This window comes from Phyllobates terribilis, unplaced genomic scaffold, assembly GCF_046119375.1.
Source record: "Phyllobates terribilis strain yellow unplaced genomic scaffold, ASM4611937v1 Scaffold_9__5_contigs__length_417890890, whole genome shotgun sequence".
NCBI lineage: Eukaryota > Metazoa > Chordata > Amphibia > Anura > Dendrobatidae > Phyllobates > Phyllobates terribilis.
In genome coordinates, this window is record NW_027362769.1 from 207,506,075 (window position 1) to 207,533,151 (window position 27,077).

The 27,077-nt window shown below is 42.9% G+C and overlaps 1 protein-coding gene across 1 annotated transcript in view; it reads right to left on the bottom strand.

Annotated features, from left to right (window-relative positions):
- LOC141161334 (uromodulin-like) overlaps positions 1 to 27,077 on the bottom strand; it is a 53,027-nt gene that overhangs the window by 13,615 nt on the left and 12,335 nt on the right. The window contains exons 4-10 of the mRNA XM_073646148.1: positions 25,016 to 25,254; positions 24,665 to 24,781; positions 22,499 to 22,673; positions 17,054 to 17,188; positions 14,345 to 14,359; positions 1,991 to 2,011; positions 167 to 979 (exon numbers count right to left, since the gene is read on the bottom strand). Of these exons, the coding sequence (XP_073502249.1) occupies positions 167 to 979; positions 1,991 to 2,011; positions 14,345 to 14,359; positions 17,054 to 17,188; positions 22,499 to 22,673; positions 24,665 to 24,781; positions 25,016 to 25,254 (1,515 nt within the window). The remainder of the gene's footprint in view (positions 1 to 166; positions 980 to 1,990; positions 2,012 to 14,344; positions 14,360 to 17,053; positions 17,189 to 22,498; positions 22,674 to 24,664; positions 24,782 to 25,015; positions 25,255 to 27,077) is intronic.

The window sequence follows — 27,077 nt, forward strand, 5'->3', positions numbered from 1 at the left end:
ACTCTTTGAAACAGCTATCAACTCTATCAAAAGGAAAAAATTACGAATAAGGCACATGGCAAAAACAACCCCTATATGTTTATTTATGAAAGAAAACAATCACAATTAAAAATATAGATGTTATCTCAAGTACATTATAAATGTGATAGCAGATTTATTTTCTTACCTGTGCAATATCCTGAATAGTACATCGGAGGCCAACTGAATTTATATACATGAAATCCTCCAGGACATGCCTTAATCATCACATTTGAGGTCCACTGGCAACAAACGCCACTATCAGAAGTACAAATTATACGATTCACAATTCCATCTGCGGGTTCTGGATGAATCCCGTTCAACCACATGGGGTACCTGGTGTAACAACTTCCATAGGAAGGACAAAACTCTGCCATGCGGATTCCGCCACTCCCCATAAAACGATACCAACCATTTAAGTAGTAGTCGGAACGTCCATAATAGTAGTAGTAGTAATAATAGTAATCGTAATCATGGTATGATGTGCTCCTGGAAGGTTCATTCAGGGTGGTATAACTGAAGCATGGATCAGAACAGGTATGGGACCCACCAGAATTAACACATTCTCTACCAAACCCACAAACATCTCTTGCACATTCATCTAATGTACATGTATATCCATCTCCATAATATCCAGCTGGACAATAACATGAATAAGACCCAAGGGTATTGCTACATATTGCATGTGGGTCACAGTTATTCAGATCGGGTACAGAACATTCATCTACATCGGCACAAGTTCTATGTTCCCATGTGTAGCCACTTGGACAAATACAGTAGTATGAGCCATATGTGTTGATGCAGGAACCAAGGGAACATGGATTTGGATATCGGTAACTGTCACATTCATCAGTATCATAACATGAAAATCCGTCTCCATTGAATCCTTCTTTACAGATACAGGTGTAGTCAAGTAAATCCTTTTGACAATTAGCGTTGATGTCACATTTTGAGCAAAATGCTGAAAAAAAAACACATAGGTTGGCACTTACAAATTAGAAGTTACATTTGTTTTATATTCTATACAGATCAATGATGTACTGAATAGCTAGATAAAAGGATGATGATGTTCTATTCAGAATAATTTGAGGTTTTTCTTTGTTTAGAAAAAAATTTCTCAAAATTATCCTCATTCAACGGAACGGAGATGAAATGCAATACCAGATACAGCCCATGGACTACTCTGGCGCAGTTCATAAAAAAGCAAAAACAAAAAAAGAAAGCACACCTTTTCTTTTTAACCATAGAAAAACACTAAGACAAACCCAATAAGCTTACGCTCCATTTTTCACCATGCCTACAAGAGGAAAAATGTAATTTGAAGTTTCTCACTAGACTTTTTAGAAAAACTTTGTAGAAAAACATGGGGGCGAGGGCTATCTGTCAAAACTTACCATTAGTACTAGATTAATTTTCTTCACTATTTTACAACACACTATATCCAGTATTTGTCCAGTGCTTTATGACTTTCTCTCACTTTTTTACTCTAGAACAGGACTTCTGGCTGCGACCAGGCCTCAGAGGTCACTGGTCGCACGATCCCACGACATGCACCCCATCAGTATAGCACACAGGGATGTCGGAGGCCTAGTTTTGGTCGGAAGTCCCATTCTATAGTGAAGAGGCCTTAAATGCAGTGCACGATGGCGGAAAGAGGAGGCGTGGAGGACTGGACGGCAGCAGCAAGCAGTAGGGATAACGTCACAGGTAAGTGGTTAGGTGAGTACTATTTTTGGGGTTATCTTTTTCATCTTATGCTTACTATGCTCTGGAGTCTGAAGAAACTGCAGAGCATAATAAAGATCCTTCAATTTGTGGAAAATATCTTTGAGTAAATTGGCAGGTAAATTCCAAATTTTGACAAATCCACTGATCTCTATGCAAGATGTTTACAAGTATAATCATTTATACTACAGGACTTAAATAACAATATAAGATTATGGCCTATAAATGTGATACACAGTATACTTACATGATTCATTGACTTTGATACCTTCCAAATAAAGAAAAAAAAGTCAAACAAAGTCAAATAGCAGATAATACATTATATAATTTACAGTTGATCTAATGAAGTGATGAAATGTATGTATTAGTGTTGAGAAATAATTGGTCATTCATAGTTGAGAAGATAGTTGTAAAGATCTTTGCAGAAATAAAGTTTGAAATTCATATATTAAATGCTTGTATACTGTATATCATGGCACACACTGTGGCTGCTGCACTTATTGGTGTATATATATATATATATTTATGTATGTATATATATTTATATACAGTGAAGGAAATAATTATTTGATCCCTTGCTGTTTTTCGTAAGTTTGCCCACTGTCAAAGACATGAACAGTCTATAGTTTTAAGGGTAGGTTAATTTTAACATTTAGAGATAGAATATCCAAAAAAAATCAAGAAAATCACATTGTATAACGAAGATAATTTGTTTGCATTTTGCAGTGAGAAATAAGTATTTGATCCCCTACAAACCATTATGAGTTCTGGCTCCTACAGACCAGTTAGACGCTCCTAATCAACTCGTTACTTGCATTAAAAACAGCTGTGTTACAAAGTCACCTGTATAAAAGACTTATGTCCACAGACTCAATTAATCAGTCAGACTCTAACCTCTACAACATGGGCAAGACCAAAGAGCTTTCAAAGCTGGAATGGGCTACAAAACTATAAGTAAGACGCTGGGTGAAAAGGAGACAACTGTTGGTGCAATAGTAAGAAAATAGAAGAAATAAAAAATGACTGTCAATCAACATCGATCTGGGTCACCATGCAAAATTTCACCTCGTGGGGTATACTTGATCATGAGGAAGGTGAGAGAGCAGCCTAAAACTACACGGGGGGAACTTGTTAATGATCTCAAGGCAGCTGGGACCTCAGACACCAAGAAAACCATAGGTAACACATTGCACTTTAAAGGTTTAAAATCCTGCAGTGCCTGCAAGGTCCCCCTGCTCAAGAAGGCACATGTGTAGGCCCGTCTGAAGTTTGCCAATGAACACCGGGATGATTCTGTGAGTTATTGGGAGAAGGTGCTGTGGTCAGATGAGACAAACATTGAGCTGTTTGGCATTAACTCAACTCGCTGTGATTGGAGGAAGAGAAATGCTGCCTATGACCAAAAGAACACCGTCCCCACTGTCAAGCATGGAGGTGGAAACATTATGTTTTGGAGGTGTTTCTCTGCAAAGGGCACAGGACTACTTCACCACATCAATGGGAGAATAGATGGAGCCATTTACTGTAAAATCCTGAGTGACAACCTCCTTCCCTCCACCAGGACATTAAAAATGGGTCGTGGCTGGGTCTTTCAACAAGACAATGACCCAAAACATATAGCCAAGGCAACAAAGGAGCGGCTCAAAAACAAGCACATTAAGGTCATGTAGTGGCCTAGCCAGTCTACAGACCTTAATCCCATAGAAAACTTATGGAGGGAGTTGAAGCTCCGAGTTGCTAAGCGACAGCATCAAAATCTGAATGATTTAGAGATGATCTGCAAAGAGGAGTGGACCAAAATTCCTCCTGACATGCGCACTACAAAAAACGTCTGACTGCTGTGCTTGCCAATAAGGGTTTTGTCACCAAGTATTAAGTGTTATTTGCCAGAGGGATCAAATACTTATTTCTCACTGCTAAATGTAAATAAATGTATCTAATTTATTAGTGTAGAGCGAGCATTAAAATGATCGGGTGCTCGAAGCTCGGGCTGAGCTCACTGTGATAATCGGGTGCTCGACCCGAGCAACGAGCCCAATGTTAGTCTATGGGAGACCCGAGCATTTTTGCGGGGGCAACCCCGGCAGTCTGTAGAAAGCCTAACAAGTGCCCAAAACGATAGTGACAGTGCCTAAATGACATGGGGACAGCATGGGGATCACCCCAGGAAGCATTTATGACTAGGGTTGAGCCACCCCCGAAGTGTTCGGGTTCGGTTCGGTTCGTCGAACACCGGGATGTTCGAGGAACTGTTCGTCGAACTGTTCGTCGAACACCTTAGAACACCGTCGAACACCGTTAAAACCAATGGCAGGCAAACAAAAACACAGAGAAACATATAGAAAACACCTTCAAAGGTGTCCAAAAGCTGACAAACTGCTCAGAAGACGCTCTCTTTAAAAAAGCCGGCCGGCAATTCAGCAGCGGCATACAACGGTACCCGACAATTTAGACAAGAAGGAATAGAGCATCACACATAGATTAGATAGATAGAAACATGTCAGTCACACATATAAGAAGCACAGTGACAGTGTTGCTTACTGTACTTGTCATTTAGTGTAAAGGATTTATTAAAAAAAATAATTGTGTTTTCGTGCACCGTCTCTTTAAAAATGCCGGCCGGCAATTCAGCAGCGGTACCCGACAATTTATAACAGAAAGAATAGAGCATCACACATAGATAGATATAAACATGCCAATCACATATATAATAAGTACAGTGACAGTGTTGGTTACTGTACTTGTCATTTAGTGTAAAGGATTTATTTAAAAAAATAATTGTGTTTTCATGCACTGTCTCTTTAAAAAAGCCGGCCAGCAATTCAGCCTTGGTACCCGACAATTTAGAACAGAAAGATAGAGCATCACACATAGATTAGATAGATAGAAACATGTCAGTCACAAATATATGAAGTACAGTGACAGTGTTGATTACTGTACTTGTCATTTAGTGTTAAAATAAAGGATTTATTTAAAAAAAAATTGGCGTGGGGTTCCCCGTAATTTTAGTCTCTAGCGGAGGTTAAGCAGACGGCTGGGGCAGATGTTTGAAGCCTGGGAAGGGGGTAATACCCACGGAGCTCCCCAGGCTACTAATATCAGCCCCCAGCTGAATACCTAGCCTTTACTAGCTATTAAAATGGGGGACCCCCCCCAAAAATTGAAGTGGGGTCCCCCCTATTTAAATAGCTAGCAAAGGCTAAGCAGACAGCTGGGGGCTAATATTAATAGCCCAGGAAGGGTGCCATGAATATTGGCCCCCTCCCAGGCTAGAAACACCAGCCGTCAGCTATCCCAGAAATCGCGCATCCGTAGGATGCGCCAAATCTGGCACTTAGCCTCGCTCTTCCCACTGCCCTGTAGCGGTGGCAGTGGGGTAATAGGGCTGGGGTTGATGTCAGCTTATAAAGCCAGCTGACATCAAGCCCAGGTTAGTAATGGAGAGGCGTCTATAAGACACCCCCATTACTAACCCCATAGTCAAAGTTAAAAGAAAACACAAACACCCAGAATAAAGTCCTTTAATTGAAATAAACACACAATTCTTTATTGTTCTAAATTAAACCATACTTACCGTCACGCCCATTCCAGCTGAAGCCAACGATCTCCTGCAATAAAAGTAAAATAATAAACCAACATCATCCTTACCTTTCCATGGTTCCCAGGACAGCTTCAGCTCTGCTACATCGAGATGACAGGCTGGACCGCAGCAGAACGCTGCCATCCAGCCTGTCATCCCGCAGACACTGAGAAGCGCAGGCATGCTTGCGCTCCTCAGTGTCTCGCTGTGACGGCATAAAGATGAGCCGAGGTCATGTCCAATGAGCTCGGCTCACCTCATGCACGTCACTGACAGCGTGGGAGAATTCTCACGCTGAAGCGCTGAGTGCAGGAGAATTTTCCCACGCTGTCAGTGACGTGCATGAGGCTGATATTTAAATTTGGCGCACAAATCGGTGATTGGTCGCGGGCAGCGTCCGCGACCAATCAGCACAGTAGTGTTTAACTTTGGCGGCAAGATCAGTGATTGGTCGCGGTCAAGACGGCGACCAATCACCGATTTGTGCGGCACATTTAAATAGCGGCCGCGACCAATTGGATGTCCCCGGTCATCTCTTCACGCCCTAGCCGCATGGATGTCAGCGGCGCTGCCTGTGCGGATACTTCCGCTGCGAGAACCCGGTACATGAGCGGGCGCTCGGAGCAGAAGTATCCCGACCCGCAGCGCCGCTCCCCGGTCCTCCCTTCACACCCTAGCCGCTGATGTCCCCACAGTATCCGCATGGTGTTACAAAGGTCCGGACATTTGTGTTAAAAATCGCTGATTGGTCGCTGACGCTACCCGTGACCAATCACCGATTTGGGCGCCAAATTTAAATATCGGCCGCGACCAATCACCCATCTTGGCTCCACATTTAAACACCGCTGTACTGATTGGTCGTGGACGCTATTTAAATGTGGCGCCAAAATCAGTGATTGGTCGCGCCCAGCGTCGGCGACCAATCAGCACAGCGGTGTTTAAATGTGGAACCAAGATCGGTGATTGGTTGCGGCCGATATTTAAATTTGGCGCCCAAATCGGTGATTGGTCGCGGGCAGCGCCAGCGACCAATCAGCGATTTTTAACACAAATGTCCGGATCTTTGTAACACCATGCGGATACTGTGGGGAGATCAGCGGCTAGGGTGTGAAGGGAGGACCGGGGAGCGGAGCTGCGGGTCGGGATACATCTGCTGCGAGCAGTCGCTCATCTCCCGGCTTCTCGCAGCGTAAGTATCCGACCAGACAGCGGCGCTCCCCGGTCCTCACCAATACGATTCGCTGATTGGTCGCGCTTTCCGCACGCGACCAATCAGTGATCTTGGCGCTAAAGTTAAACACCGCTCTGCTGATTGGTCGCGGAAACTGCCCGCGACCAATCACCGATTTGGGCGCCACATTTAAATAGCGGCGGCGACTAATCAGCATTATTGGTGCCAAATTTAAACACCGCTCTGCTGATTGATCGCGGTTGCCGGCCGCGACCAATCAGAGATTTTGGCGCCAAATTGAAACACCGCTCTGCTGATTGGTCACGGCCGGCGATTGCGACCAATCAGCATTATTGGCGCCAAATTTAAACCCCGCTCTGCTGATTGGTCGCGACCGCCGGCTGCGACTAATCAACATTGTTGCTGCCAAATTTAAACACCGCCCTGCTGAATGGTCGCGGTCGTGACCAATCACCGTTATTGGCGCCAAATTTAAACACCGCTTTGCTGATTGGTCGCAACCGCAACCAATCAGCATTATTGGTGCAAAATTTAAACACCGCTTCGCTGATTGGTCGCGGAAACTGCCCGCGACCAATCACCAATTTGGGCGCCACATTTAAATAGCGGCCGTGACCAATCAGTGAGATTGGCGCCAAATTTAAACAACGCTCTGCTGATTGGTCGCGGATGCCGGCCGCGACTAATCAGCATTATTGGCGCCAAATTTAAACACCGCTCTGCTGATTGATCGTGGTTGCCGGCCGCGACTAATCAGCGATTTTGACGCCAAATTGAAACACCGCTCTGCTGATTGGTCGCGGCCGGCGATTGCGACCAATCAGCATTATTGGCGCCAAATTTAAACCCCGCTCTGCTGATTGGTCGTGACCGCCAGCTGCGACTAATCAACATTGTTGCCGCCAAATTTAAACACCGCCCTGCTGAATGGTCGCGGTCGTGACCAATCACCGTTATTGGCGCCAAATTTAAACACCGCTTTGCTGATTGGTCGCAACCGCAACCAATCAGCATTATTGGCGCAAAATTTAAACACCGCTTTGCTGATTGGTCGCGACCGCGACCAATCAGCATTATTGGCGCAAAATTTAAACCCCGCTCTGCTGATAAGTCGCAACCGCCGGCCGTGACCAATCAGCGATATAGTCGCCAAATTTCAACACCGCTTTGCTGATTGGTCGCGGTTGCTGGCCGCGACCAGTCAGCAATTTTGGCGCCAAATTTAAACACCGCTCTGCTGATTGCGCCGGGTCTGCCGCATACATATTCTAGAATACCCGATGCGTTAGAATCGGGCCACCATCTAGTTTCATGAAATAATTAAAAAAAAAATTGACGTGGGGCTTCGCACTATATTTGTGTCCAGCCAGGTACAGCAGGCAGGAACGGGCTGCCCCCAACCACCAGCTGCCTATTTGTACCTGGTTGGACACAACAATATAGGGAAGCCCTTTTTTTCTTAATTATTTCATGAATTTCATGAAATAATTAAAAAGAAAATACGTGGGGCTTCGCCCTATTTTTGTGTCCACCCAGGTACAACTAGGCAGCAGCTGGCTGGAATCTGCAGCGCAGGGAGGCCCAAGCTTTCTGGGTCCCCCCCGCTGCAAATTGCAGTCCGCAGCCACCCCGGAAAATGGCGCGTTCATAGAAGCGCCATCTTCTGGCGCTGTACCCAACTCATCCAGGGCCCTGGTGCGGTGGCTCACTGGGTAATAAAGGGGTTAGGGCCAGCTTGGCATTATCAGCTGGCCCTAAGCCCGAAATTCATGGGGTCACGCCAATATTAGACATGACCGCCATGAATTTCTAGTAAAGTATTTAAAAAAAACACAACACCCAGAATAAAGTCCTTTAATTGAAATAAACACACAATTCTTTATTGTTCTAAATTAAACCATACTTACCGTCACGCCCATTCCAGCTGAAGCCAATGTCTTCTGCAATAAAAGTAAAATAATAAAGCAATCTCATCCTTACCTTTCCATGGTTCCCACGACAGCTTCAGCTCTGCCACATCGAGATGACAGGCTGGACCGCAGCAGAACGCTGCCATCCAGCCTGTCATCCCGCAGACACTGAGAAGGGCAGGCATGCTTGCGCTCCTCAGTGTCTCGCTGTGACGGCATAAAGATGAGACGAGTTCATGTCCAATGATCTCAGCTCACCTCATGCACGTCACTGACAGCGTGGGAAAATTCTCCTGCACTCAGCGCTACAGCGTGAGAATTTTCCCACGCTGTCAGTGACGTGCATGAGGTGAGCTGAGATCATTGGACATGAATGAGCTCACCTCATGCACGTCACTGACAGCGTGGGAAAATTCTCACGCTGTAGCGCTGAGTGCAGGAGAATTCTCCCACGCTGTCAGTGACGTGCATGAGGTGAGCTGAGTTCATTGGACATGAACTCGTCTCATCTTTATGCCGTCACAGCGAGACACTGAGGAGCGCAAGCATGCCTGCGCTTCTCAGTGTCCGCGGCATGGCAAGCTGGATGGCAGCGTTCTGCTGCGGTCCAGCCTGTCATCTCGATGTAGCAGAGCTGAAGCTGTCGTGGGAACCATGGAAAGGTAAGGATGATGTTGCTTTATTATTTTACTTTTATTGCAGGAGATCGTTGGCTTCAGCTGGAATGGGCGTGGTGGTAATTATGGTTTAATTTAGAACAATAAAGAATTGTGTGTTTATTTCAATTAAAGGACTTTATTCTGGGTGTTTGTGTTTTCTTTTAACTTTGACTATGGGATTAGTAATGGGGGTGTCTTATAGACGCCTCTCCATTACTAACCTGGGCTTGATGTCAGCTGGCATTATAAGCTGACATCAACCCCAGCCCTATTACCCCACTGCCACTGCTACAGGGCAGTGGGAAGAGCGAGGCTAAGTGCCAGAATTAGCGCATCCTATGGATGCGCCAGTTCTGGGGCGGCTGACGGCTGGTGTTTCTAGCCTGGGAGGGGGCCAATATTCATGGCACCCTTCCTGGGCTATTAATATCAGCCCCCTGCTGTCTGCCTAGCCTTTGCTAGCTATTAAAATAGGGGGGACCCCACGTCATTTTTTTTGGGGGGGTCCCCCATTTTAATAGCTAGTAAAGGCTAGGTATTCAGCTGGGGGCTGATATTAGTAGCCTGGGAAGCTCCATGGGTATTACCCCCCTCCCAGGCTTCAAACATCTGCCCCAGCCGTCTGCTTAACCTCCGCTAGAGCCTAAAATTATGGGGACCCCCACGCCAATTTTTTTTAAATAAATCCTTTATTTTAACACTAAATGACAAGTACAGTAAGCAACACTGTCACTGTACTTCATATATATGTGACTGACATGTTTCTATCTATCTAATCTATGTGTGATTCTCTATTCCTTCTATTCTAAATTGTTGGGTACCGCTGCTGAATTGCCGGCCGGCTTTTTTAAAGAGACAGTGCATGAAAACACTATTATTTTTTTTAATAAATCCTTTACACTAAATGACAAGTACAGTAAGCAACACTGTCACTGTACTTCATATATGTGACTGACATGTTTCTATCTATCTAATCTATGTGTGATTCTCTTTTCTTTCTATTCTAAATTGTCGGGTACCGCTGCTGAATTGCCGGCCGGCTTTTTTAAAGAGACGGTGCATGAAAACACTATTATTTTTTTTGATAAATCCTTTACACTAAATGACAAGTAAAGTAAGCAACACTGTCACTGTACTTCGTATATATGTGGCTGACTTGTTTTTATCTATCTAATCTATGTGTGGTGCTCTATTCTTTCTGTTCTAAATTGTCGGGTACCGGTCTATGCCGCTGCTGAATTGCCGCTTTTCATGTTTCACTGTTGGCACTGTTCCCATCGATTTGGGCCATCACTGTAATGCCACAACCACCATGGCTGTGGCATTACAGTGAGTGGCAGGCAATCCCTGCATGATTGGTGCTCAAAATAGCGCCAGACATGCAGGACACGCTTTTGGTGCACGAACAGTTATCGAACATAACCTCGAACAGCCGAATTTTTTGCAAATCGTTCGGGTTCGTCGAACAACTCGAACACCGCCCAAAACAGCTCGAATTTGAGATTGGCGAACAGTTCTAGTCGAACACCGCTCATCTCTATTTATGACCCCCAGGTCACTGCTGTCACCAACGTGCTCAGAGGTATTAAGCCACTTTTACGGGCTCACAGTAAAACATTCAAAAAAGAAACTGAAACTGTTTTCCTGTGAAATATGTTAAGGAACATCCTTTCCAGGTTAAAGACTTGTGTATAAGGTAAAATAAATAACCAAAAACAAAAATACTCCTCCACAGCTTGGGCTATGTTCACAAGTAGCATTTTTTATGCGTTTTTGCACTTTTGTATTGCTTTCAACCGTGACAAATGCATTCAACGGGAAATGTAATTTTAACATTTTACAACCTTATCTGGCCATGTGCTGTGTGACAAATGCATACAGTGCTGAAAAGACATGGGAACAGCTTGGGGAAGACCCCTGGAAGCATCGCTGACTCCCAGATCACTGCCTAAAAGTGTGCCCATCAGAAGTGATCCTTGCCGCATCAGAAGATGCAGACTTGCAACTATCCCCGTGCAAGTCCTTGTCCCAGGGCAGTGTTCAATTGAAAGGCAAAAAGGTGGATTACACCCAGATTTGAACCGTGGAAGAGGAAAACCACAGTTCTAATTTCCTGGCGTATATCAGACTTTTTTAAATAGATATATTTGTGTCTGAACAGTCAGCGAGACACTCAAACTGTTTTTTTTTTGGAAAAAAGGCAAAAAAGTGGATAATACAGAGATTTGAACCGTGGAACTTCAAAATCACAGTTCTAGTTATCTGGCCGAAACCAGACTCTTTTAAACAGATATATTTGTGTCTGAACACTCACAGACACACTCAATTTTTTTTTTTTTGGTGGGGGGAATACCAAAAGGATAATAAGACTGGTATTTGTACAGTCTGACTGAGGGGAAAAAAAAAAGAGGATTTAGATGAAAAAAAAAAGGATTTTTCCTGGCCCCTGAGACCTGGGGCTAAGTCTAGCAATTTGAGGAGGAGCAGCACACAGGACTGTAATGCAGTGTTTGTTGGTATAACCACTGCGTCTCCTATACAGCCTGCCTGCCTGATATCTGGGATGGATATTAGTCCTCAGAAGGACTGTTTGTTTGATTTTGCAGGCTTTACAGTCCCTACACTAAGTTTTTCGCAGCATAAATCTCTCCCTAGCTCAGCAGCACTTTCCCTACACTGTCTGATCCGGAGCGACTGTGTCCAAGATGGCGGCGCCCGGTTTTAAATACTCGAGGTGACGCTGTGCGGCCAGCCAATCACTGTAATGCCCACAACCAACATGGCTGTGGCATTACAGTGACTGGCTGGCAATCCTTGTATGTTCATTGGCTCTGTAAAGAGCGCCAAACATGCAGGGCGGAGACCCGAGCTCCTGCCCGAGTAACCCGAAAATACTCGGTGCTCACCGAACATCCCGAGTAGTGAGATGCTCGGGTAAGTACCGAGCAGTGTCGAGCATGCTCGTTCAACACTATAATTTATACAATATAATTTTCTTGATATTTTTTGGATATTCTATCTCTCAATGTTAAAATTAACCTACCATTAAAATTATAGACTGTTCAGGTCTTTGTCAGTGGTCAAACTTAAAAACACAGCAAGGGATCATATAATTATTTCTTTCACTATATATAAATATATATTGCATAGTGATAAGCGAGCATGCTCGTTTAACCCTTTACAAACAGGCAATCCCTGCATGTGTCACAGCTGTCTAACAGCCACGACACATGCAGCCACGGCAGATAAAACCTAGATGTTGAGCATACCGAAACTACTTGGTGAGTACCCGAGTGTGCTCGTTTAACCCTTTAAACTCGCTCCTCACTAATATTGCAGTTGCAGCAGCTGGCACCTGTTCATATTTGCTTCACTCTATTAGCTGTGTTGGTCAATTTTTTCTTTCTTTGTAGCACACATTTAGAGATGGTGACTACCTCTGTAGTTGGTTAAGGGCTCCTCCCATAAGTCAAAATCTGTTTTGATTTATCATTGGATCGTACCTACTCTTTACACTTAGGGCTCTTTCACATTTCAGTATTTCCGGTACTTATGTTGACAGTTTCCACATGTACCGGAGACACTGACACACCCAGACCTATTGTAGTGTGTTTTCACAGACCGTTTCTGCGTGTGACCCACAAGGAGACATGTCTGTTTTTGGCCGGCAGCATGGATCACATGGACTCACTCAAGTCAATGGGTTAGTGTAAACACTTATCGCACACAAATGCTATCCATGTGGCATGTACCGGCACTTGGGAATCAGTGTACAGTTAGCGCTGTTCCCAAGTGCCAGGTACTGAACACTGCCCTCATCATGGTTCCCTTCCAGCACTGCGAACAGCACTAGCAGGGACAATGATGAATGTAGTAGTGTCTGCTCCCGCAGTGTCCGACTGTAAAAATAAGAATAAAATAAAAAATCCTTATACTGACCTAAGTGTCCCCTGCTGTAATCCATGCGACTGCTCATGTCATGGGTGAGTCAGAAGTGACAGACAGTCACCCTGCAGTTGGTTGCAGGAGGTCTCTACATTTGGCATTACCGACACCTTTTTAGAGGCTGTCTCTAGGACCCATTGGCTACCTTCCTCTAGCTAATTAACACTCTGTCCTTGGTGTATAAATACCTGCTGTGTTCCAGAGGGAGGTGCCGGCGATATTCATTAATCTTTGTGAAGGCTTGAGTGAGAGCAGCGCTTCTTCCTCTCTGGTGTTGAGGATGTGTGTGCAGTTGTCTGGAGTCATCTAAAGCTAAGCAATTCCCCTTTGTTTGTTCCCCTTTATTATCTTTAGTGTCAGTGGGGATCGACTAGTGCTTATCTTCTCCCCTCCCTAGCCTTAGCCAAACACAAGGGAAAAACAGGGCAAGGAACGCTTGCGGAGATTGGTGAAGAGTAAATATAGGGATGTTAGGGGGTACAGGGTGATATTCTATCTGCCAGGAGGTCTCCACTTCCCCTTTTCCCTAGAGTCTGGGCTTCCTTTCCCTCTTCCCTTGTGTTGCACTAAGTCTTTCCCACACCTTGTGTGACAGCTCAGCAGAGGAGCAGGGGACAATGACTCCTGCTGCAAGCGGGCCCCGGAGCTGTGCTGAGCGGAGCTCACCGAGTGACAGGACACCACTCCTGAGCTCAGCAATAGTCCGGTGATTATAAGGATTAGGTGATTATAAGGATTTTTTATTTTATTCTTATTTTTAAAGTTGGACACTGCAGGAGCAGACACTACTACTCTCATCATTATCCCTGCTGTTGCTGATCGCAGCACCGACAGGGATCCATGATGAGGGCAGTGTTCAGCACCCATCACTTGGGAACAGTGCTAACTGTACACTGATTCCCAAGCGCCGGTACATGTGATCCTGATGCGGCACATGACTGCCACATGTGTGTCACATGTGTGCCACACACAGACACAGAGATCTCCGGTACAGGTTTTTGTGGTACCAGAAATATCTTGACGTGTGAAACCGCCCTTATAGTCTTTAATTCAGGAGATCAGATTTAAGGTCCCATCAAACAGAGCAACGCAGCTGTCACTGATGGGCAAGCACAAATTGGCCAATTTGTGCACTAAATACCTTATAAGCTTAGTCTGCAGTTTAACATTCATATATCCAATGTTTGCATACATCTTAGAGCACATAGTGTGCTGTTGTACTATTTAGAATATAGATAAATAAATAGATAAATAGGTAGATAGATAGATAGATAGATAGATAGATAGATAGATTGCATTTTTATCTTCTACTTACCCAAACTACTATCAGCTGAAAAATAAAAAAAAAAAATAGAAAATCATTATAATTACCAATTACTTGTACTTTTTAAACAGTTTTGACTACTATTCATACTTTCCAACTTCAAGTAAATAGGACAAAGCTGAAATACCTAGCACTGTTAAAGGGGTTGTCCACTACTCGGACAACCTCATCTCAATCACTTTATTTTCCATATGTAAAAAAACTAAAAAACAATACTCACCACCAGTGATGGGAGGACTGTTCCAGCAATGTTGGTGCCTGGTCTCCAGAGCTCGCGTGACGTTTTTTAACGTGAGCGTTGCACCAATTAGCGGCTGCTTCACTCTCCTCACCTTCATACAAAGCTGACATCTGAAGGAAGTCAGAGAGCAGCAGAACTTCTTCCAGGAATCAGTTTTGTCCGAAAGAAGTGTCTCACGTAAAAAAACAACATCACACAAGCCCCAGAGATTAGGTGCCAACATCACAGGAATGGCACGGGCACTGGGGGTGAGTACAAGCTTTTTTTTATTTCACATTGCTGAAATATATTGATTGAGAAGGGGTTGTCAAAATAGTGAACAACCCCTTTAAATGTAACAGAGTAAACAAAGAGGCTGCAGAACTCCGCAGCTGATCCATGGGGAAAGAGGAATGCTGAGATTTGGACTCTAAGTCATTAATATTAAAATCCCTAAAAACCTTTACTACATCTATAGTGTATAATATATAAAGAGAAATATATACAGTACAGACCAAAAGTTTGGACACACCTTCTCATTTAAAGATTTTTCTGTATTTTCTTGACTATGAAAATTGTACATTCACACTGAAGGCATCAAAACTATGAATTAACACATGTGGAATTATACACTTAACAAAAAAGTGTGAAACAACTGAAAATATGTCTTATATTTAGGTTCTTCAAAGTAGCCACCTTTTGTTTTGATGACAGCTTTGCACACTCTTGGCATTCTCTTGATGAGCTTCAAGAGGTAGTCACCGGAAATGGTTTTCACTTCAAAGGTGTGCCCTGTCTGGTTTAATAAGTAGGATTTCTTGCCTTATAAATGGGGTTGGGACCATCAGTTGTGCTGTGCAGAAGTCTGGTGGATACACAGCTGATAGTCCTACTGAATAGACTGTTAGAATTTGTATTATGGCAAAAAAAAAGCAGCTAAGTAAAGAAAAACGAGTGGCCATCATTACTTTATGAAATGAAGGTCAGTCAGTTCGAAAAATTGGGAAAACTTTGAAAGTGTCCCCAAGTGCATTTGCAAAAACCATCAGGCGCTACAAAGAAACTGACTCACATGAGGACCGCCCCAGGAAAGGAAGACCAAGAGTCACCTCTGCTTCTGAGGATAAGTTTATCTGAGTTACCAGCCTCAGAAATCGCAGGTTAACAGCAGCTCAGATTAGAGACCAGGTCAATGCCACACAGAGTTCTAGCAGCAGACACATCTCTACAACAACTGTTAAGAGAAGAGTTTGTGCAGCAGGCCTTTATGGTAAAATAGCTGCTAGGAAACCACTGCTAAGGACAGGCAACAAGCAGAAGAGACTTGTTTGGGCTAAAGAACACAAGGAATGGACATCAGACCAGTGGAAATCTGTGCTTTGGTCTGATGAGTCCAAATTTGAGATGTTTGGTTCCAACCACCGTGTCTTTGTGCGACGCAGAAAAGGTGAACGGATGGACTCTACATGCCTGGTTCCCACCGTGAAGCATGGAGGAAGAGGTGTGATGGTGTGGGGGTGCTTTGCTGGTAACACTGTTGGGGATTTTTTCAAAATTGAAGGCATACTGAACCAGCATGTCTGCCACAGCATCTTGCAGTGGCATGCTATTCCATCCGGTTTGCGTTTAGTTGGACCATCAATTATTTTTCAACAGGACAATGACCCCAAACACACCTCCAGGCTGTGTAAGGGCTATTTGACCAAGAAGGAGAGTGATGGGGTGCTATGCCAGATGACCTGACCTCCACAGATGATTTGTGGTGAGCTGAACCGCAGAGTGAAGGCAAAAGGGCCAACAAGTGCTAAGCATCTCTGGGAACTCCTTCAAGATTGTTGGAAGACCATTTCCGGTGGCTACCTCTTGAAGCTCATCAAGAGAATGCCAAGAGTGTGCAAAGCAGTCATCAAAGCAAAAGGTGGCTATTTTGAAGAACCTAGAATATAAGACATATTTTCAGTTGTTTCATACTTTTTTGTTAAATATATAATTCCACATGTATTAATTCATAGTTTTGATGCCTTCAGTGTGAATGTACAATTTTCATAGTCAAGAAAATACAGAAAAATCTTTAAATGAGAAGGTGTGTCCAAACTTTTGGTCTGTACTGTATATATAATATATATATATATATTTATATATATATATCGGTTTTGATTATATTGTTAGATAATTCTAGTTATTAGAAAATGACGCCATTGTTTGCTTGTCAAATATAAGTCCTGGCAAAGGGTCATTAATTTCTGATTTCTGGCCCATTATTCCCAGTTTTGATTTAAAATGAACTACTGGTGGCTACAAACCAAAAAGGGCCCCTGTGCATGACCAGTATATGGGCCCTTTGCAGTTCAATAGCTCATCAAGGTGGAAATGGGTCCCCTTTTGGCCCCCTGTGCGGATGCATAGGTTGCACCAAAGATATGTCCGCCCCTGAAATGAACATATACTCTTCAAACGTCAGATAAAGCTTAAACATTTACCTTTGTATCCTTCAATACGTATGGAAGAACTTTCTGCACTGCCTTCAAATATCCATAATCCAGAAATAGGATTTTCCAAGTAAAATACTGAGCCCCAAGATTCTGAGAAGAAGGTTGTGAGATCTGCCAAATTGCCTAAAAATTAAAATATAACTCTTTAAATCTAGCTATGATCAACTGTGTACAACAAATTATATAATTATAGGTGTCAAGAGATAAGTTTCAGTTCTACAATAGGTAACCTTTTCACTAAAATCCAGATATGTTTTATCTAGAATACATTAGAAATGAAGACTCAGTCAATGAGTCAACTATTATAGGAGTTTTTGAGATTTAACAAAATTGTTCAATAGTATAACAGATGTTATAAATGTAAGAAATGTTCTAAAATAAAGAAATAACAATTACTGGAATCAAATCTATGTATTACAGTACATTGGTCTATTGGAAATCATAAGTATGGAGCTATTCTTTATTGACTCCATATTAAATTGGAGGTATAGCAAGGCACTAGGTTCTTCTGTAGATGTCTGTTAAGTCCTCTAAAATCCTATGCAGTTTAATTTACATTAGGCCTTAGGCCACAGCCCCACAATCAGCATTTGGTCAGTTTTCGGTCAGTATTTTTACTCAGGAGTGGGAGCCAAAACCAGGAGTGGGTGATAAATGCAGAATTGGTGCATTTGTTTCTACAGTGCTGGCCAAAAGTATTGGCGCCCCTGCAATTCTGTCAGATAATAGTCAGTTTCTTCCTGAAAATGATTGCAATCACAAATTCTTTGGTATTATTCTCTTCATTTAATTTGTCTTCAATGAAAGAAACACAAAAAGAATTGCCCTAAAGCCAAATTGGATATAATTCCACACCAAACCTAAAAAAGGGGGTGGACAAAAGTATTGGCACCCTTTGAAAAATCATGTGATGCTTCTCTAATTCGTGTAATTAACAGCACCTGTAACTTACCTGTGGCACCTAACAGGTGTTGGCAATAACTAAATCACACTTGCAGCCAGTTAACATGGATTAAAGTTGACTCAACCTCTGTCCTGTGTCCTTGTGTGTACCACATTGAGCATGGAGAAAAGAAAGAAGACCAAAGAACTGTCTGAGAACTTGAGAAACCAAATTGTGAGGAAGCATGAGCAATCTCAAGGCTACAAGTCCATCTCCAAAGACCTGAATGTTCCTGTGTCTTCCGTGCGCAGTGTCATCAAGAAGTTTAAAGCCCATGGCACTGTGGTTAACCTCCCTAGATGTGGACGGAAAATAAAAATTGACGAGAGATTTCAACGCAAGATTGTGCGGATGGTGGATAAAGAACCTCGATTAACATCCAAACAAGTTCAAGCTGCCCTGCAGTCCGAGGGTACAACAGTGTCAACCCGTACTATCCGTCGATGTCTGAATGAAAAGGGACTGTATGGTAGGATACCCAGGAAGACCCCACTTCTTACCCCGAGACATAAAAAAGCCAGGCTGGAGTTTGCCAAAACTTACCTGAGAAAGCCTAAAATGTTTTGAAAGAATGTTCTCTGGTCAGATGAGACAAAAGTAGAGCTTTTTGGGAAAAAGCATTAACATAGAGTGTACAGGAAAAAAAAGAGGCATTCAAAGAAAAGAACCCGGTCCCTACAGTCAAACATGGCGGAGGTTCCCTGATGTTTTGGGGTTGCTTTGCTGCCTCAGGCACTGGACTGCTTGACCGTGTGCATGGCATTATGAAGTCTGAAGACTACCAACAAATTTTGCAGCATAATGTAGGGCCCAGTGTGAGAAAGCTGGGTCTCCCTCAGAGGTCATGGGTCTTCCAGCAGGACAATGACCCAAAACACACTTCCAAAAGCACTATAAAATGGTTTGAGAGAAAGCACTGGAGACTTTTAAGGTGGCCAGCAATGAGTCCAGACCTGAATCCCATAGAACACCTGTGGAGAGATCTCAAAATGGCAGTTTGGAGAAGGCACCCTTCAAATATCAGGGACCTGGAGCAGTTTGCCAAAGAAGAATGGTCTACAATTCCAGCAGAGCATTGTAAGAAACTCATTGATGGTTACCGGAAGCGGTTGTTCGCAGTTATTTTGGCTAAAGGTTGTGCAACCAAGTATTAGGCTGAGGGTGCCAATACTTTTGTCCGGCCCTTTTTTGGAGTTTTGTGTGAAATGATCAATGATTTGATTTTTGCTTCATTCTCTTTTGTGTTTTTTCCTTGCAAGCAAATTAAATGAAGAGAATAATACCAAAGAATTTGTGATTGCAATCATTTTCAGGAAGAAACTTAGTATTATCTGACAGAATTGCAGGGGTGCCAATACTTTTGGCCAGCACTGTATTATATCTTTTCTCTGATTGTTCCTCACCTGGTTTTGGCTCTCACTCCTGAGAAAAAATACTGACCGAATACTGACCAAATACTGATAGTGGGGCCGTGGCCTTATTCAGAGACATAATAGTTGGTGGCTAACAGAATCTTCCTTGCATTTTTTGTGAGTTTACATACATTGTCATCACCATTATAGATGACGCTCTTTAAAGGTAAGCGGTCACTCGAATTCATGCTGCACAAACCACGGACAGCATGAAACAAAGCCTGGTATGATTGCAGTCAAGTATGTTACCTCTGAAACGCTCTGGTGTTTCAGAAAAAAACTAGTTTTATGTGCTTGTTGGCACAGGCTGAGACTAGTCTACTGTAGTGTCGCCCTGTTGGTTTTTCTCAGCGCTGCTCAAGGTGATTGACAAGTTTCTTACCCATGTGTACATAGGGAGAGACCTATAAATCACCTGGGGGTGATGTCGGATTAGTATCGTCTCTGCCTATAGTCTCTGGCCAGATCTTCTAAAACCAAATCTACGTCAGCAGCAGCTGGGAGACCGTCCAGCGGAGGAGTATTGCTCAGAGTTCTGTAGGTGATCTACGGATACTAGGTGGAATGACCCAGCTGTCCGTAGTCAGTTCTGTCAGGGGCTTTCTGAGAGGATAACAGATGCCTTTGCTCTGTATGAGACCCTGGTTTCCCTGGAGACGGCCATGTCTCTAGCTATACGAGTGGACTGCCATCTTCCTTAGAGACATAAGGAGGCACCTCAATTTTCAGGGGGTTAGGGGACAATGGAACCTAGGGATGAGTTTACCGAGGAACCCATGCATTTGGGGGGGACAACTCATTTTACCGGTACTCCTGTAGTTTTGCGCAAAGAGGAAGTGTGTTTTTTCTGTGGTAAGAAGGGTCATTTTGTTGGTACTTGTCCATCTATACGTAACTGCAAACAGCCACTGGAAAACTAAGGAGCCCGGGTTGTAAGGGAAGTTAAGGTAAGGGTGTACATATGTCCTTTGTGGTTAGGTCACAATTCTTTTTACCAGCCGAGATCCATTTTGATGAAAGTAAGGTGAGTATTGCAACCTTTTTGGACAGTGGGGCGGGTTTAATCTGATTGATGCCTGGTTCCTCCAGGACCAGGGTTTCAATACTCATAAATTGTCTAGATCTATACCTATAATCTCTATTGATTCTGCACCCTTGTGCCAGGGGCATTTTACTCAGGTTATTCGAGGGATACGTCTGCAGGTGGGGTCCAGGTGTTAGGAATCATGATTCCATGCTCCCACCTGGAAATGGAGGAGGTCCAGTGATATGCTTCTCCGGTTGCAGGCGCCGTCATTGTCCTGACCTTGGAGGCGGAGCTACTACACATGCATGGAGACTGTCCCAATCTTATGGAGCATCACGTTCTGGTGTTGTGGGGTGTGAGGATGTGGGATGCTATGTCTCTCACTGATTTCTCCTGTTGCCAGGCAACACAGGACACTGCTTTGGCACTAAGCAGTTGTGGAATCATGTTTATTCTGCTGTGCAAGCTAGCAGAGAGTGGCTCTCTGGGGATGACTGGGAGGTATTCAACACCTGATCATTAGGCGGACTATTTAATCCTGCTCCCTGCTCAGTGCTTCTGTTTAGTGCAGTTCTTATGTGCTTGGTGGCGAGTGTTGCTAGCACTTGTGTTGCTATCTTTTCAGGGGTTTTCTCATTTTCTCTTCTGGTTTCACTTCCTGGGGTTCTTGCAGAGGTACTCACCTGGTTCTTGTCTACTCACCAGCCACATCATCAGATGCCAGCTGTCTGGCAACAGTGAGCCTGGGAAGGGTTCTGCCAAAGTCCCCCTTCCAGCTACTGGGAGCTGGGTGAAGAGTATTCCTGGCCCTCAAGGGCTCGCCTAGCTGGGCAGCTTGTGCCAAGTGTGTCTGTGGCTGCACCTTTTCTGGTTTGGTGCCAGTCTTGCTGGGTCCCTCTACATAACACCTTGCACTAAGGAGCAATAAATTGTTATGTGCTATAGGGCTTGCCCTTTCCTTAAGTTCTTGGACTACCATGGCTGACATTGCACACTCCCATGATGGACTGGCAGATTCAGGAAGTAGTAAGTTGGAGCGAGTACTGTCAAAGTCACCGCTTGGGCACCCGTTTGTCCAGAGTTGATACCCGGTCTCTGCCAGAATACCTGTCTGATTTTGAGGTTGTGTTCTTGGAACAGGGGAGTCAAGAACTTCATCCTCATCATCCTTATGATTGTGCCATTAATTTAACTTTTGGGACTAAATTGCCTAGGAGCAGGTTGTATAATATTTCAGGTCCGGAGAAGCAGGCCATGAAGGACAAGATCTCAGAAAGTCTGGCTAAGGGTCCTATCAGACCTTCCTGGTCTCCCGTTGCAGCAGATTTTTTCTTCTTTATTAAGAAAAAGGACGGGGAATTACATCCTTGCCTATATTTCCATGGATTAAATTGGATCACGGTTCGGGATCCATAGCATCTCCCTCTCATTCCAGACCTCTTTAACCAAATCATCGGAGCTAAGTGGTTTTCTAATCTAGACCTCAGGGAGGCATATAATCACATCTGTATAAAGGAGGGGAATGAGTGGAATAATGATTTTAATATACCAGAGGGACACTCTGAAAATATTGTTATGCCATTTGGGTTGACTAATGCACCCGTCGTTTTTGCCTACAGGAGCATGATAACATACTATGAGGGCCAACTAGTCTGGGGAAAACAATGCTCCCATCGACTAGTCAAAGGCCTAATAAGCATATGAAATTCAAAGTTTCTAAAGACTTTTTTTAAAACATGTATCTAGGGGTTAAACTCTATGGAGGGCTCTCATTTGACAGGGTATTTAGCAACAAATAGTCTAATGCTGGTGGGTTGGAGGGCATGGGGGACCTGTCAGATTCCCTTTAACATTCATTTTGTCTTGTCTATGTGCCTTGTGTGTCCAAAAGATGGCAATCTTCCACTGATAAAAGAACCCCAAATGATCTCTATGAGTAAGCAATGCAAAGAATGATAGTCATTTTTTGAGGAGTCCACTTCGGTGACACAGCTGGAGAAGGTAATTTTTAAATTACAATCATTTTAATATCATATCAAATAAATCCTTACCAGATGGGTCATAAAGATTCACTGAGTAGTTGGACCCAGATGCTGATATGATGAGTGAAGTTAGACCACTTGGTACCGAGAAACTATAGCGAGAGTCTCCCAAATTCTCCAAGGAAAACAGACGTGATGTACTGTTGACTGGAATTTTCAGAAAGAAGTTGAGCAGGTCCGCTATCTGGTGAAAAAGATGAGAATAGTAAAAAGAAAAATGTAAAGCTTCCTGGCCCCAATGTAAAATCTGTTGCAGAATTCCCCATATACCATGTGCCATTGATAAGTTATCTACTTATGTGGCCAAGTGGCCAAAGTATTCTTAAGGGAACCTGTCACCATGAAAATACAATCAAACTTAGATTCACAATTTTACTGAGCAGGGAGAGCTGAGAAGATTCATATATGTATAGTTTAGGAATAAAATATTCAGTATAACCTGTGTTTTAATAATTTATTCCACTGCTCTTTCTTGGATTTTCGGTCCAGTGGGCGGTCATATCAGTGACTACAGCTATCTGTACTGGACCAAAAATCCAGAGCAGAGGATTAAATGATTAAAACACAGGTTATACGCAATATTTTATTCCTAAACTATCTATCAATCTACTTAGCTCCCCCTGCTCTATATCATGGTGCCTGTAGATTGGATTGCATTTTCATGGTGACAGGTTCCCTTTAACTTGTATTCGCTGTTAAAATATTGGCACTGGGTTAGAAATTAACATTGGGTGCGAGAAGACAAAATGTTAATTATTATTATTCATTATGATTTGATTATTCAGCGCCATCATATTCCACACCGCTTTACAGATATTGTTGTCACTTGGGAACACATTCTAAATTCCCTATCAGTATGTCTTTGGAATGTGGGAGGGAATCGGAGGACCCACGCAAAAAAGGGGAGAACATACAAACTCCTTGCAGATGTTAAACCTATAATTACCTTACCCAAAAACAGCACAAATAAATGCTCCCCCCCAAAAAAAATCAATATCCATAAATATATCCACATTTTATTAATTAACAAATGAATACACAAACACTGAAGAAAAAGATAATTAAAACACCCCATAAAACCCAAATTATAAAGACAGCAAGCAGTATAGTCAATTATAAATAACATTATGGCAAATGAAAATCAATCAGTAAATCAAAATAGTGTGGGCACAACAACCACCTAATTAGACATAAATTACACAAAGAGCTCTAAGGCAATAAATAAGCAACCATATAATAAATAAAGGTAACGTGATGTCAAAGAAGAGGTAAAAACCCTGTGCCATAACGTTCTCTGTAATTTGACCCCTGACAAAGCAATACGGGAAACGCGCGTTGGGGTCCTGGACAGTGTGGTCTATAATAGCTATGACTTGTGGTGGGTACAAGTCTTTTGAGGGCTATTACAGGGGGGTTTTACCTCTTTTTTAAGGTCAAGTTACCTTTATTTATTATATGGTTGCTTATTTATTGCGTTAGAGTTCTCTGTGTGATTTATGTGGTAATTGTACCCCCACTATTTTGATTTACTGATTGATTTTCATTTGCCTTAATGTTATTTATAATCGACCACACTGTTTGCTCTCTTTTTAATTTGGGTTTCATTTGGTGTTGTTAATTATCTTTTTCTTCAGTGTTTGTGTATTTATTTAATTAATAAAATTTGGATATGTTTATGGATATAGATTTTTTGGGTATTTATTTTTACTGTTTTTTTTTTTTTTGGGTGGGGGGGTCAGGTAATTATAGGTTTAATTGAATGTTTTTTTGATGCCCCAAAAATATTTAACTCTGTTGACTGAAATGATTCTGAATATGGGTCTGATTTTCCAGTTTTGATTATTCCTTGCAGATGTTGTCTTTGGTGGGATTTGAACACAGGACCCCAGTGCTGCAAAACCACAGTGATAACCACTGAGTCACCATGCTGCCCAGTGATAGGTCACATTACTACTGCCTATGCTTTTTACAACATCCATACTCCAATTTGTGTGTACTCTTAGGATGGAATTCTGTGCTCTCCTCTGTAGAGATATGCACTATTCAAGACATTTTTGAGCAATCACCGGGGAACTCATGAAATTAAATGAAAATTAAAAAAAGATATATTTGCTTGCTCTTAATGGATAGTTTATATCAATAATCTTATTTATCTTTTCCTATATTGGTACTTACATTAGTGGTTGGATAGTAAATTTGAAAAACATGGCCATAACTTCGGGAGGCAATATCTTTATAAACCTGAAATTCATACAAACTTGTATCGCCACAAGAGCCAGCGAAAATAAAGACCTGTGTAGAGAAAAAAAAATGAGTATAAATAGTTTATATGAAAACAGTATAATAGAAAGTCACCCGCAATCACGATTTGTGTTTGCAACTTTGTGTCAAGTACAGGCGCATGGAAAAAACTTAGGCTAAAGTTTATGAAGAGGTATAAAAAATGCATGACATGAATAATATTGGTCATATACAATACAATACAATAGGTATGAAATTCTTAGAGCACTCTTCCGGATGTCTTACCTTAACTTGCAAAGAATCTAATAGAGAGAATATTTTGTTGACTGTATATGTGTCACCACTGTCCTTGGCTGATGCATCTGTCACTAACACAACAAATGAACCAAATGGGCTGGCTTGTAGGGCTGTCAGTAAGCCCAACATTGAGTATTCTGGACAATCACCCCCATCATGGGCATAAAGGTAATAAAGTGAATTGAAGAACTCGGTAGAGGAGCAGGTAACATGAAGGGGTCCAACACCTGAAGAAAGAGATCATAATGTGAAATTCTTATAACTAGATTGTGGGAAAATTGATTTAATCCAGTTTTGTCACTGTTATCTATAGTTAAGAACAGAAAATGACCACCTTGTTTCCTCCATATCACCTACAGTTAAAGCATCTTAACTAGTGATGAGCGAGCACTAAAATGCTCGGGTGCTCGAAGCTCGGGTCGAGCACATTGGAATACTCGGGTGCTTGACCCGAGCAACAAGTCCGATGTAAGTCTATGGGAAACTCGAGCATTTTTCTGGCTGTCCCCCCCGGCGGTCTGCAGAAGGTCAAAAATTACCCAAATCGATAGGAACAGTGCTAAATTAAACGTCAGGCAGGCACAATATATAGGCAGACAGGCAGGCAGGGTATATAGGAGGGTGCATGAAAAACATAGCAGGGCGCTTGGAACACACTAGTGCCCTCCGATTTTCATGCACCCGTCTTTAAAAAAGCCAGCCCGCAATTCATCTGCGGCATACACTGGTACCCGACAATTTAGAACAGAAAGAATAGAGCATCACACATAGATTAGATAGATAGAAACATGTCAGTCACATATATAAGTACAGTGACAGTGTTGATTACTGTACTTGTCATTTAGTGTTAAAATAAAGGATTTATTAAAAAAAAAAAAAATAGTGTTTTCATGCACCCATCTCTTTAAAAAAGCCGGCCAGCAATTCATCAGCGGCATACATCGGTACCCGACAATTTAGAGCAGAAAGAATAGAGCATCACACGTAGATTAGATAGATAGAAACATGTCAGTCACATATATAATAAGTACAGTGACAGTGTTGGTTACTGTTCTTGTCATTTAATGGATTTATTAAAAAAAAAATTAGCGTTGGGTTCCCCGTAATTTTAGTCTCTAGCGGAGGTTAAGCAGATGGCTGAGGCAGATGTTTGAAGCCTGGGAAGGGGGTAATACCCACGGAGCTTCCCAGGCTACTAATATCAGCCCCCAGCTGAATACCTAGCCTTTACTAGCTATTAAAATAGGGGACCCAAAATAAAATGACGTGGGGTCCCCCCTATTTTAATAGCTAGCAAAGGCTAGGCAGACAGCTGGGGGATGATATTAATAGCCCAGGTAGGGTGCCATGAATATTGGCCCCCTCCCAGGCTAGAAACACTAGCCGTCAGCCGCCCCAGAAATGGCGCATCCATAGGATGCGCCAATTCTGGCACACAGCCTTGCTCTTCCCACTGCCCTGTAGCAGTGGCAGTGGGGTAATAGGGCTGGGGTTGATGTCAGCTTATAATGCCAGCTGATATCAAGCCCAGGTTAGTAATGGAGAGGAGTCTATAAGACACCCCCATTACTAACCCCATAGCGAAAGTTAAAAAAAGACACAAACACCCAGAATAAAGTCCTTTAATTGAAATAAAGACACAATTCTTTAATGTTCTAAATTAAACTCTACTTACAGTCACACCCATTCCAGCTGAAGCCAACGATCTCCTGCAATAAAAATAAAATAATAAGCCAACCTCATCCTTACCTTTCCATGGTTCCCAGGACGGCTTCCTCTGCTACATTGACATGACAGGCTGGAACGCAGCAGAACGCTGCCATCCAGCTTGCCATGCCGCAGACACTGAGAAGCTCCTCAGTGAAACTCCTCAGTGTCTGGCTGTGACGGCATCCAGATGAGCCGAGTTCATATCCAATGAACTCAGCTCACCTCATGCACATCACTGACAGCGTGGGAGAATTCTCCTGCGCATGCGGTGCCGGCAAATGACGTCACCGCTTGAGCAGCAGAATTTTACCACGCTGGTACGGCATTGAGATGGCAGTCT